Genomic DNA, 13,302 nt, shown 5'->3' with positions numbered 1-13,302 from the left:
ATAAAGAACCATTGTGTCCAGTGTCTAATTGCCCATACTTGTTTTTCTTCTGTTGAATCGTCTCTTTTGGTCCAATGTTCTCTTTTTCGAATCTGAACATAGAAATGGACATATTTACTATTTTTTCTTGGATTATCTTTCCAAGCTGTGATCTGAAGTTTCAGTTTAACTTTGACTACCGTTGCTTGAAGGTATGACAATGTTGGTTTGTGTGAACCTACTTGATTTATGCTTCCGAGGAGTCAATCTCATGCTAAGTGCAAATTGCATATGGAGTTCTTAAGAAAGCTTACATTTGATCTAAGATTTTTTTAAAAATATTTTTTTTATTACTAGTTGGTTTTACTGATTTTAATCGTTTGGGGTGTTTTATCTCCCTTTTTATGCAGCAAGTAGTGTTATTACATCAGTGAACATAATATTTCTTTTTGTGATGCATTTATATCAGGCACCTTTTGATACTGCTTCAGTGGACAACATGAGAAGGCTTGCTGACCATTCTGGTGCTCCGGGACATATTTATCCCTTAGCATTATTATGCTATGACATCATGCCCCCTCCACTACAGGTACACTCCGTTTGACTCTATTTTCTTTCATCCCTGTTTTACTCAATTCTCTTTCTTGTATTGGAAATCTAAAATTTATTGGAAATCTTACAGGTGGAAAAAGAGATTGGAGAGAGGAGAGTGATTTCCTTTCATGGGGCTGGATTATCAATTGCACCAGAAATAAGGTTTTCTGAAATTGCTGTTGCTTGTGAAAACCCTGAAGAGGTTGGTCACATTTAATCCATTGATCATGCACCTTTGACATTTACATGGATAGTTACTAAAATCTTCTTTACATAATGGGATTTAATGTGAAAAAGGAAAAAGATTGTAGAAAGGTAATATTTGTTGTGTATATTACAATAGAGATTACAACATATTTATTCATGAAAGACCTTATCTAGAAAGGAAAGGGAATCAAGCCTTTGATCATGCAATCCTAAGATTAAGGGACTAACACATCTATCAATATTTACTTTTTATATCAATATATTTATTTTCTATAACCTATAATACTACTCAAGTTGAAGCATAGATGTTAATTGTCCAACTTGTTACATATATAATCAATTCGAGTCCCATTTAGAACTTCAATTGTTCTCTAGTGTTGATAGGTCCTGTGGATATTATCTTTTGTTAGACCTTCTCACAAACAAAATGACAGTCAATCTCGATATGTTTAGTTTTTTCATGAAATACTGGATTAAAGACAACGTGGATAGCTACTTGATTATCACACTATAACTTAGCAGGCACTGAATTTGTGAACCTAATCTCTTCCAACAGTTGACGCATTCACAAGACTTCACATATGGCTTGTGCCATAGCTCGATATTCAGATTCAGCATTAGAATGAGAGACCACATTTTGTTTCAGACGGTGAAGGGTCGGTGGGAGCGGGTCTGTCGATGAAGAAGCTAGTAGCGGAGTGGAGTCAGAGTCCTCTAGGCATCTGGAATAAACATGAAAAATAATAGGGCGACCTGACACGTGTGGAAGGTGCAAGAAGAGCGAGAATGAGACAAAAAGCGAACAGTGTATAACAAGAGGTCATCTTCCTCCCCTGGGTGTCATAAACAGATGATGCTGGAAAGAACGGAGTGGATTCAAAAAATATTACATCAGCAGATACAAGGTACCGATTAAGATCAGGATAAAAACAACGATACCCTTTTTGAAATCGAAAGTAGCCAAGAAAGACATATTTGAGTGATTTGGGATTCAATTTAGTAATCTGTGGACAAATATCCTGAACAAAATAAGTACAACCAAAGATACATAGTTTAATAGAAAATAAAGATTTAGTGGCAAATAAAATATTATAAAGGATATCACCATGAAGAACGAAGGAGGGCATGCGATTGATCAAAAAATAAGTAGTGGATACAGGATCAGCCCAAAAGCATTTAGGTACTTTCATTTGGAATAAGAGAGCTCTGGCTACTTCAAGATGTCGATTTTTTCGTTCGGCAACCCCATTCTCTGAAGGAGTGTCAATATAGGAAAATTGATGAAAAATCCCTTTCTGTGACAAATAAGATTGAAATACCCTATAAAGATATTCTTTAACATTATCACTTTGCAATATTCGACTAGAAATATTGAATTCAGTTTGGATTTCAGCATAAGAAGCACAAAAGATAAAGAATAATTCTGAACAACTCTTCATTAAAAATAATCAAATAGTGCGAGAGAAATTATCAATAAAAGTAACAAACTACTTAAAGGCAGACTTAGACACAATAGGACAAGGACCCCAAACATCTAAATGTACTAACTCAAAGGGGGAGGACGAAGCCCGTTTAGACACAATAATTTTGAGCTTGTTGAGTTTGCAAATCCGTACTAAAAGGCATCAAAACATTAAGTTCCTCATACACTCTTTTAAAATCAATAAAATATGAGGTCAGAGTCTTATAATGTTTCTCAGCTCAATAAAATGTCATACACATATCATAAATGCGAGAAATATTTCCTTTGCCAGAATATAAAAACTCCAAATAATCCATTAATTTTTTAACAAATTCACAGTGATTAATAAGGCTGATTACCTCACTATGAATGGAATTTCAGATCTGCAAAAAATAATCGAGTATAATCCCTCATCCAATCTTTCTTAATGTCATTAATTAGAGGATCCTTGGTAAGATGATCATCAATTCTGATACTTCGTAAACAAATACGGATGGTCTTACTCCAATTCAAAAAATTAAATCCATTTAATTTGTGTTATGTGATTTTAGTCATCACAGTTTTAACAACCAATCCAAAACATTAGCAATAAAAGAAACAAGACATAAACACTACCAGAATGGTAGGACGTGAACAGTACCAGAATGCGATCCAAACCAAAAAACACCTCCACCAAACACCCAAACAATAAACAGACTATAGAACTGACGGAAGTGCTTCGAGGTGACTCTAGTGAGGGTGACGGAGCAGCAATGGACATGCGACACGCCTCCACGTGATGGCGAGTGGGACAACATCAGAAAATTTGTCGCGGCACGTGAAGCTCACTCGTTGGCCGGACAACCATCCGCTCTTCAGAGCAGTGTCACCGGTTCTCTGGCGTCCTTTTCGGGTGGGCGGTGAGAGACAAATGTCACCCTATATGGGTAACCTAAAAGAACAGGAGTCCTAAGTCTCCAAACAGAATAAAAGAAAAGAAAAAATTCAAATTTCTACACGAGAGGCTATGATACCATGTAGAAAGATAATATTTATTGTCTATATTACAATAGAGATTACAACATTTTTATACATGAAAGCTTTTCTAGAAAGGAAAGGGAATCAAGCTTAGGATCATGCAATCCTTAACATTAAGGGACTAATACATGAATTAATATTTATTTCACATATCAACATATTTACTTCCTATAACTTATAACAAAGATAAAGCAAGCAATTTTGCTCTTGAAATGAGAAAAAAAGCAATATAAAGAATCAAATGTCTAGGCTGTAAGGTGTTGCCTGTGACAGAATCGCTTAAAGTATAAGCATGCATTGCATCGTTCTTTATTTTTCTTTAGTTCACAAATCAGTTGATGTCATGAGTGAATAATCCCCGTGTGCTGTTATCTAATTTCTTATTAATTTGTAGTTGTTGGCCAGGTAAGCTGTTTGTTAATTAAAGTGCTCTTAAACTAATTATCATCAGTCTAAGGCTGCTTGATTTAAAGATGCAAAAATGTTTCCTTTATTTTGAATTCCTGATTATTTTTATTATTTGTAATGGATCTATTATTCTACACCAAGTGTGGATGAAGAAGAACAAAGATTGAACTAAATAATTGTTGTTGTTTTACTTTTGAAAGTGACATGGATGCCTATTTATACAAGAATTCAATAGGAATATTTAGGATGTACAAAATATAAATAACTACTTTATAGTCCTAAATGTAAGGGCATTTTTGGGAAAAACAAACTTTATTGCTTTGATAGACCAATTTTTCTTTGACTAACAGAATATCCTCAAATTTCTAATAGAATGATCAAATAATTGAAGTGAAATTATAAGAATATAGCTTTCAAAATGCAGGGACCAAGTAATTAATTATGACAAACATATGGACTATTTTATAATTTAAAATAACCTGGTCAACATATCTGGTTGAAAAGAAAAAAGAGTAGCAATGGTTGAGCTGTTAGGATTTTTTTTCTATTAACTAACAGTTTCTTTTGGTTGTCCGTAACAAAAGTAGGCTTTGCTCAAGCTTTATTGTACGTAGTAGAATTAATTTATTTATTCATAAAAAATAATAATTACTTATTTTATAGTTGCTAATTTGCTATAGCGCATTAAGATGAAACATAAATTTAAGAATACATTGTGTATACCTTCAATTTATTTTGGGAACAATTATGAAGCATGACAGTAAGGAGGAACCATTTTTTGTTGATCATTGGACATTTGTATGTCCTTTTACGGACTAAAATTTTTGCGTCATTGTGTCATTTATATGTGAGGAGGTCATAAATAATAAGTTTTGATTTCTAGTTTGTGATTTGTTACAAATGATTGTAAAAATACTATAAATTATCTCAAAAAAGACTCTGCTTCTGAAGTTAAAGCAGCTGCAGTGTATTGTGAACGTTTCTAAATTTGTTGACCTTTTCTGTAACAGGCTAAGAAGGCATATGCACAGGTTCTACATGATTCTGTGATTGAGCAATACAACGTGCTTAAATCTGCCATACATGAAAGTCGGGGACTAGAGGCATCAAGTCCAACTGTTTCTTTGTCACAACCATGGAATTAATCAACATTTTGTGTTTAACTAGGTATTTTCTCCTTTCTTAAGATTTAAACAAGTTAGGATGAGCACCTATTGCTTTTTGTAGTCCTGAAATAAATCTTTTCATTAGCAGAATTTTATAGATCATGACAGTTCAACTGGTGACATATTACGGTGAAACATTCATAAGAATCTAACTGGGACAAAGGCACATTTAAGAGAGTAGTTACATCAAATGTCATAAGACTTTGATGCTAGAAACTTAAATATGAAAATCCTTTCGAGGATTACAGTTTCCCTGTGCTAACCACAAACACATGTATTTTTAGTTTGCATTTGGCATGGAATATGGGACCATCTCAATGTTATTTTCATATCATAATAGGCTCTTAGTAGCCTCATGTGGCTAGAAACAGGGAGCGATTTCTTATTCTCATGCCTCATTTAAATATGTTTTTTCTAGGTTGAATAGCTACTCTTTATGCTAAGAATTCCAAATATGACTTGCAGAGTTGCCTGTCCAGATTGAAAGATAGTATTAGGCTAATGCACATTCATACTATCAGATCATTTTACAAATTCAAGTTGATACGTTTCAGGATATTATTTTATAGCTTTTGCAACTTGGCCAGAAATCTGCCTCCTGTTGCTTGATACAGAGCACTACAACAGAAAGCATCATCACTGGGAATTATGTGGATGATTTTGTGCAAAATACGAATCTCCACACTATGCATTTTATCTTAATGCATTTTGTCAACACAAATCCATCCAACTGTCTTGACAGCTGACTTGATGGTAAATTGGAGCTTTTTGAGGAGTTCAATTTCAGGTGTACAGATAAAGAGGTCATAGTAAGAATCAGGCAATTTGTGTATATTTACTCAAACTTGTCATGCTTCTGTTCATATTTTCTTTTAGTTCATTGCTATTTTCGTTTTTAGTATCTCCATGGTTTCTTGAACATGAAAATAACGGTGTAGGAGCTAAATTTTACTTTATGAGAGGATATATCTCAGAGAAATAAGCAATTTCAGTTGCATGTAGTCTGTATCTCTACGTTGTTGGTGCCCAAAAGGTATGAAGATATAAGGTGCATGAGAATACAGAAATTTGTCTTTAGCCTATTTAAGAAAGGTCGTCTTTTAAAAAAAAAAATTCTGAAAATGCTCTTTTATTTGTAATTAATGAATTGTGGTCATACCAGGGGCAGTTATGATGCAACTTATGAGTGGAAGAAGGTATTAATTTTAACATGAATGTGGTGACTGACGGATGGAATAAAAAATAATCACATTGATCCGAGTATCCGTAACACTTTTAAGGTACAACGGTAGGTTAGATGATTAAGATGGTTCGATACAGTATTAAATGCTTTTAATTTGAGGTGTGTAAATGTTACGGTTGCATTTCGTGAGTAAAAATTCAGGAAAGTTAAGATTTTTGGTTTGGTATGCTTATTTCCCCCCCACCCCCCACAAAAAAAAACAAAAGAAAAAAGAAAAAATTCCACCTCCCTAGCAACAGTCAAAAAAACAAAGCGCATGTCCTGAATGGGACCCACCTCTTGTTTGTGCCATTCTGGCTAAAGCTTAGGGTTTTTTATTTTATTTTATTTTATTTTACCAAAAAATTGGATTTGCAATTCAAAAGTTTAGCGGGCTGCAATATGAGCCCATCAAGGACAAACATAGCCGAACCGAAATAAAAGTCCAACAAGCCACCTAGGTTAAATCCGTATAATCATAACATTATAAAAAAAATTCAGTTCAATTGCAACAGAAGATGACTAGAAAATCAAAAAAACATCCTGCATGTCCCGAATAGAAATTTACACAAAAAGCGCAGCAAACTACAAACCACGACACCACCAGACACACCAAGAGCTTGAGTCAACAAAAAATCAAAGCAAAACCCAGACCCAGAAGCATGGCTCCGCATCAGTAGCTATTCATGATCAGAGAGAAGATTGATCTGCAGCGTTTTTAGTCTATAATAGTTATAGAACAATATCTTCTCTCCAGCATTTTCGGTCTATAATAATTATAGAACAATAGCTAAGAGCTGCACTGTTTTCGGTCTATAATAGTTACAGAACAATAGCTAAGATACTCTAATATCAATATATATCAACTATCACATATCCCCAATATCAAGCAACCAAGATCTAGACAAAAGGAGTTCAACAACACAAATTATGAAAAACTTAAAACCATAACCATATTTAGAAAAAACTTCACTTGAAACTTTCTTTGTTAACTTCACTTGAAACTTTACTTGTTATATCCACGAGAATAAATTTCATGTAACGAGAATAAATTCCACAAATCAAAACTAATATACAACTAAGATAAGAGCAATTGAGATTGACAAGACCTTTTCCTCGTTGACCGAAAACTTCAACGGTGAAACTCTCATTATTCCTTTGCCCTTTTTCTCGAAACCTTTTCCAACTAAAACCTAATTAGATCAAAATTTTTACATTTAAATAGTTAAACTCTCTTCTCACTCTAACTTTTTAGTGTTAACCAGCTCCTCCGTCGCTGGAATTGCATCTCACTCAACTTCCTTATTGCAATCACCTACTTACTTCATCATCTCATCTTTGTTGCCTCGCATCAAATCGCTTGCACTTTCTCATCTCGTCTGCTTGTGTTGATGCATTTGCTCTTTATTGTTCGATTCTCTAGCCTACTATGCTCTCAAGCATCGTTGTGTCTTGTTGGTTGCTGATATCTCTTATACTCCAAAACTTCTTTCATAGGTTGATTGTTTTGTTTTATTTTTTGTTATTGTTTTTTTTCTTCTCTCAACTTCAATCGTTATTGGTATTAATTATTGATTATTATATCGTAGTTGATTGAGAATATTTTATGGTAGGTTGTTGTTTTTTTTTCTTTTTTTATAAAAAATATAAATTTAATTGTGAACTGTAAATTATTGTTTTTGTTTTTATTTGATGAATTTAGATTAGGTTTGTTGTATTTGCTGATTACTTCTTTATTTAAATTTAAGAGGAAGTAGAAAACCTATATTGAATAAAACTTATCGATTTAATTTGATATAATTTTTCATATATTTTGATTCAATTTAATTTTTATATTTTATTTTCTACTTTTGCAGTTAGTTTTACTTGATTCATAATTGAACTAATTTGATCGCTCCTATTTTCAATACATACACATGATAGGTTGACAATGGCAAGAGAGACACCAAAGACGATAATGAAGGGTATTAAATTACTGTAGTTTTGGATATTGATATTAGTGAAATTAAGGGTAATTTTTACTATAATCATCAAATTTAATTTATTTTAAAAAAGTTATCAACGTTTAAATATTTTTTTAAAATAGTTAATTAAAATTTCAGTAAATTTTTTGATGAGACGTATATGTAATATTCTATATGTTTTAAAATATTTTAAAAAAGATCCGTTTATTTTATAGAAAATATTTTCAAAAAATTATTTTCTATATTTTTTAGCATTTGAAGTACCGAAAAATTTTAGTTAACGAAAAATATTTTTTTAGTAAAAAAAAAATTATTTAAAAAAAATGACTTTTTTTTAAAAAGGATGAAGTTATTTTTTATACTTTGAAAATTTTTTTAGGACCTCTATATATAAATTTGTTAATAAATTTTATTTTTTAAATTAAATTTAAGTATTGAAAAATAATTATTTCGGTAGAAAATATTTTCTACATAAAATATTTTTTTATAAAATATATTTTTAAATATCAATTATTTTCTACAAACAAACGGAGTTTAAATATAACTTGCACCACTCTAATCAAAGTTGTCAAAATTGCTTTTTAACATAGAATTGGAGAAGGAGCGGAAGATTGTATCATATAACCAAAACCATAAAATTATACCTTTAATTGTACTATTTAGTTTATGTGATAGAAACTCATTAATTAATATTTTAGTATTAAAAAATATATAAAAATATCTCTAAGGTGTTAAAAATTCTACTAATCAGTCTCTTCATTCATTTTAACTGTTAAATATTATCAAAAAAGTTTAAAATACCCTCAACGTAGAAGAACTAATTAGTATATATTTTTACAAAATTGAGAGATCAATAAATAAGTTATTTCATACCAACGAACTAAATAATAAAATATTTAGTATTTAAATTTAACTGAAAGATTAATTAGTAAATTTTTTAAAATGTTAGAGATATTTTAATATATTTTTTAAAATCGAGGAAAATGATAAATTTCTCTAATTATTAACTATATAAATGGGAAAATAAACTTTTATACGCATATAGATATAAAAAAAAGTTATGAAAAAGCTTTCTAATTTATTATTAAGCCTAAATTTCAAATTATTTTAATTTACAAATGCGATATTTTCTTCACCAAATTATCAATATTATGATACACACTAAAAAAAGCTCTCTATATATTATTAAGTCTAATATTTAAATTATTTTAGTTTTTAATGCGACTAGATGAGACGAAAATATTTAGAATGAGCGGACCGATCCAAACGTGTCTATTGAGTAGCAAAAAGTGTTTTGATCATAACTTTTACTATAGGTGTCAGAATCGCTATTAAGACCCCAATTCAGAAAGTTCGTCCAGAGATTTATATTTGTTTGTCAGTTATCTTTGACCATGTAACAGCTCATTACAATGCCCAAAAACGTTGTTTAGAGTGTGAAGTTTTTTATTAGTATTTTAAATTTTTTTGAATTTTTGTATGCCTATTTAAGGCATATGTCATATTTTGTGAGACAATTTATTTTCCATTTAGAATTATACACTTTTTTTAAATTTATTTAGAGTTTATTTTTGAACGCATTTACATTGTATCACTTTTAAACGTAATATTTTCTTTTAAATGTAATATTTTAATATTTTCTTTTAAATGTAATATTTTCTGCATGAAATTACAAATGTGAGTATAAATGGAATTACAATTTAAACTTCATATTTAATAGCATAATTCTAAGTTTTCAACTACCTAAAGGTATAAATACAAATACTAAAAAAGTTGATGAATAACATATATATTTATGATTATAACAACGTAACAAAATTCATTCAAAATAAATATTTAAAATTACTGGATATAAGTGCTATAATTATAGTAGCGTAAATAATATGTATTACTATATTTAAAAAGCCAAAAGGTCAAATAAATAATTTAATTCCTGATCTTAAAAAAAAAAGTTAGTTGACATACTAAGCTTTTCAACATTAATGTTTAATACTTACCATTTATAAAAGTGTATCTATACGACCCATGAACTTTATAAAGTATAACAATTAAACCCTTGAACTATAACATAATTATTCAATTCTTAACATTTAGAGTCATATAATTTATGTCCGCATGTAAAGGTTAATAAGTACACTTTTATAAAAATTGGATGTCAAAAGTTAATAATAAAAATTTAAAGTGTAGTATGTCTTAAGGACGATCATTAGAATCACTCACCAACATGTTTTATAAAAGAAAATTAGCATGTTGTAAGATTTCGACTAACTTATTTTCTGAGGGATTTTTAGCATGTGAGATTTTGAGGGTTCTATTATAATAAATTAAGTGAAATTAAAGTGACAAGACGGAAAAAAAAATACACCTTATGAGAATTTTCGAGTTTATGGCCAAAGTTTGGTCAATAATGGCTTTAGAGAGCTTGGTTTTGAGGTTTTAAGATAGTTTTAAACCGGAATGATGGAAACATAATAGATATGTAGATGTTGCTATCTTTTGATAAGAGTGGCTTGCCACAAAGGAAGGCGCTATAATGCATGTGTATAGTGATAAGTCAATATAAATTCCCCACAATACAAAGGTTTGATAAGAATTTGGTAACACTTTTATTGATTAAAATTCAACTTCAATTTCTTGTTACAAAAGGGTCTATTTATAAACTATGTCCAAAATACTAAATAGTAATTAATTAACTAAAGCTAAATAGAAAAAAAATATATAAGTTAAAACTAATTAGGAATAAAAAGAAATACAAATATAGAAAATATTAGCACTTCCTAATTGAGATAGAAAAATAAAAGTTAAATATTTCTAATTAAATACAAACTAAAATTTTTTAAGGTAATAGTAATCTTCAATATTGTTGACTTGTTAAAATCTTCGAAGGACTAGAAGAATAATTTATCCAATTCAGCCATGATGATGACCGGTTAAAATCCATATTCTTTTAGGAGTATCTTAGTGGTAAAAAATGCCAAGTTGATTCTTAAATCATATAGGATCATAGGGCATAAAGAAACAATAACATCTCATATTTTTAAACATCTAAATATGAATAAATAATGGTTGAAGGTGGAACAATGAATTTAAATCTCATATTTTTAAATCTCATACACTATAATATTGATTTGATATTGATGACCGCTGGATTTCTTGGTTCCGGTCTAAGGCCAGGCCTATTAGAGCGAACCATAATCTAAAGGCTTCTAAGCCTCCTCCAAGAGCCGGGTCCAGCCCACTCAGCTCAAAGACCGGGCTCCAATCAGTTCCTTCAAACAGGCCGGCCCAGCCCTTCTAGCCCAATGGACAGATTCCCTCTGGACCTAGTCTTAACCTTATCTTCCGGCCCATCTCGGAACCTAGAAGGAATTCAGCCCATTCGCCTTGTGGGACCACCCGTACGCGCGTCCGGGAGAATCAGGGGGCCGTTACGCATGGGGCAGAGATCTGATTCCCTCGTACGTTCGTATCAACGTAGCAGGGACAGGTGGCCCAATGACACACGTTCTGTTACACGTCACTAGCAGACAAAAGGAAACATATAAAAGGAGAAGTATTCTCCTTTAGAGAAAAGCTTTTTTTCAGTTTTACAGAACCTATTGTAAAACCCTATTTTCTGGATCTCAGATCATCAATTGGCGCCGTCTGTGGGAACGAAGGAGATCTTTTCATCGCCGGAGTTCCACTTTTATAATACCCACTGAGATCCACAATGGCTAACCACAACGAAAACAATCTTGTCAATACCCCTAATGACCTGAGCTCTGCTCAGGAGGGACAACAGTTCTCCTTTTCTAGTCCTACAACACCAAACAACCAAACACCCATCCCTTTCAACCCCTCGCCAAGCTTGGCAGGGAATGCTTCCGCCGCTACCTTGTCCAACCAAGACCTCCAAACCATGGCCCTCCAACTACAAAACACCGCCCACTGGTTGGGGCAGATAATGCAGCAACGAGGCCTTAGCACCCCAGCAAACGTATTGCCAGTGGTAGAAGAGCCCCAGACCAATGAACCTCAACCTACCCGCAACCATCCCCAAACAGTTAACCATGAAATCGGAGAAAGGGAGAGAAGAGCTGGGGAAGAGGAAGAACCGGAGGCCAGGGTTCATGGAAGGAGGGTGAGAGAGATGATTGAGAACGATGGGGCCTACAGTTACTTTGTTGGAACAACCGGAAGAATGGGTAGCGAGACATGGGAGGAGGAGTACCACTAGGAGAAGAAACTCAGCAAGAGGAAGAGAGCGTAGACCAAAAGCTGCAAAAGATGAGAGAGCAGCTCTTGGCCGAGCTGGGGACGAAGGATCAGAACCAAACTATCTTGCCCACCTCTTCACCCTTCTCAAAGTGGGTACAACAGGAGACCGTTCTCAAGAAGTTTATGATGCCGCCTATGGCCGCATACGATGGAGCTGGGAACCCCCGGGAGCACGTCTTGAACTATAAGACTTTCATGGAGCTGCAAACTCTTTCCGATGCCTTGATGTGCAAGGTATTCCCTACGATGCTCTCGGGGCCAGCACGGGCGTGGTTCAACAGCCTCGAGGCCGGAAGTATCAGTAGCTTTGGAGATCTGGCCACTCGCTTCATCAGTCGGTTTATCACCGGAGTGCCCGCAGATAGGAAGACGAGCTACTTGGAGACGATAAAGCAGAAGAGAGACGAATCGCTCAGGGAATACGTTGCTCGTTTCAATACGGAGGCCCTGCAAATTCCTGAGCTCGATGAGGGAAGGGCTGTAGAAGCCATGCAGAAGGGAACGACCTCGGCCGAGTTCTTCGGCTCATTAAGCAGGAAGTCTCTAACCTCACTGGCCCAGCTGATGAAATGGGCTGAAAAATACATAAGGCAGGACGATGCTTTGGTGACAAGCAGGTTCTCCAGGGGAGCGACAGATAAGGGGAAAACACCAGAGGAAGGGAGGTCGGAAAGGCACGAGAAAAAGCCTGGCAAGAGGCCAGAGCCTTATAGACAACCCTGGGAACGAAGAGACCAAAGGCCACTCCCTCCGTGGGTCCCCGAGAAGCCGACCTCACTCAATGCCTCTAGAGCCGAAGTGCTTATGGCTATCCAAGACAAGGAGTTCCTCCAATGGCCCAGGCCTATGAAAACGGAGGCAAGCTAGCGAGATCCCGACAAATATTGTCAGTACCACCGCACGCACGACCATGACACCAATAACTGCTTCCAGTTGATCACGGAGATTGAGAGGCTGATAAAAAGAGGGCACCTCAAGAACTTCGTGAAGAAACCGGAGGGACAGAGGCCTCAGCCCAATCCA

At 33.8% G+C, this 13,302-nt stretch overlaps 1 protein-coding gene across 3 annotated transcripts in view; it reads left to right on the top strand.

The window, feature by feature from the left end:
- Positions 1-5,834, top strand: part of LOC110605068 (glycerol-3-phosphate acyltransferase, chloroplastic) — a 49,656-nt gene extending 43,822 nt beyond the window's left edge. For 2 of the 3 annotated variants that reach the window (XM_043952543.1, XM_021743370.2), the window contains exons 10-13: positions 449-568; positions 662-775; positions 4,678-4,834; positions 5,388-5,834. In XM_043952543.1, coding sequence (XP_043808478.1) covers positions 449-568; positions 662-775; positions 4,678-4,812 — 369 coding nt within the window. In that variant the 3' untranslated portion in view covers positions 4,813-4,834; positions 5,388-5,834. Of the gene's footprint in view, positions 1-448; positions 569-661; positions 776-4,677; positions 4,835-5,298 lie in introns of all 3 variants that reach the window. The other variant, XM_043952544.1, reaches the window with a different exon arrangement.
- The last annotated feature ends 7,468 nt before the right edge of the window (positions 5,835-13,302 follow it).

This window comes from Manihot esculenta, chromosome 17 (assembly GCF_001659605.2).
Source record: "Manihot esculenta cultivar AM560-2 chromosome 17, M.esculenta_v8, whole genome shotgun sequence".
Lineage (NCBI taxonomy): Eukaryota > Viridiplantae > Streptophyta > Magnoliopsida > Malpighiales > Euphorbiaceae > Manihot > Manihot esculenta.
The sequence above is the reverse complement of the archived record's forward strand: the minus strand, read 5'-3'. Positions and strand labels throughout refer to the sequence as shown.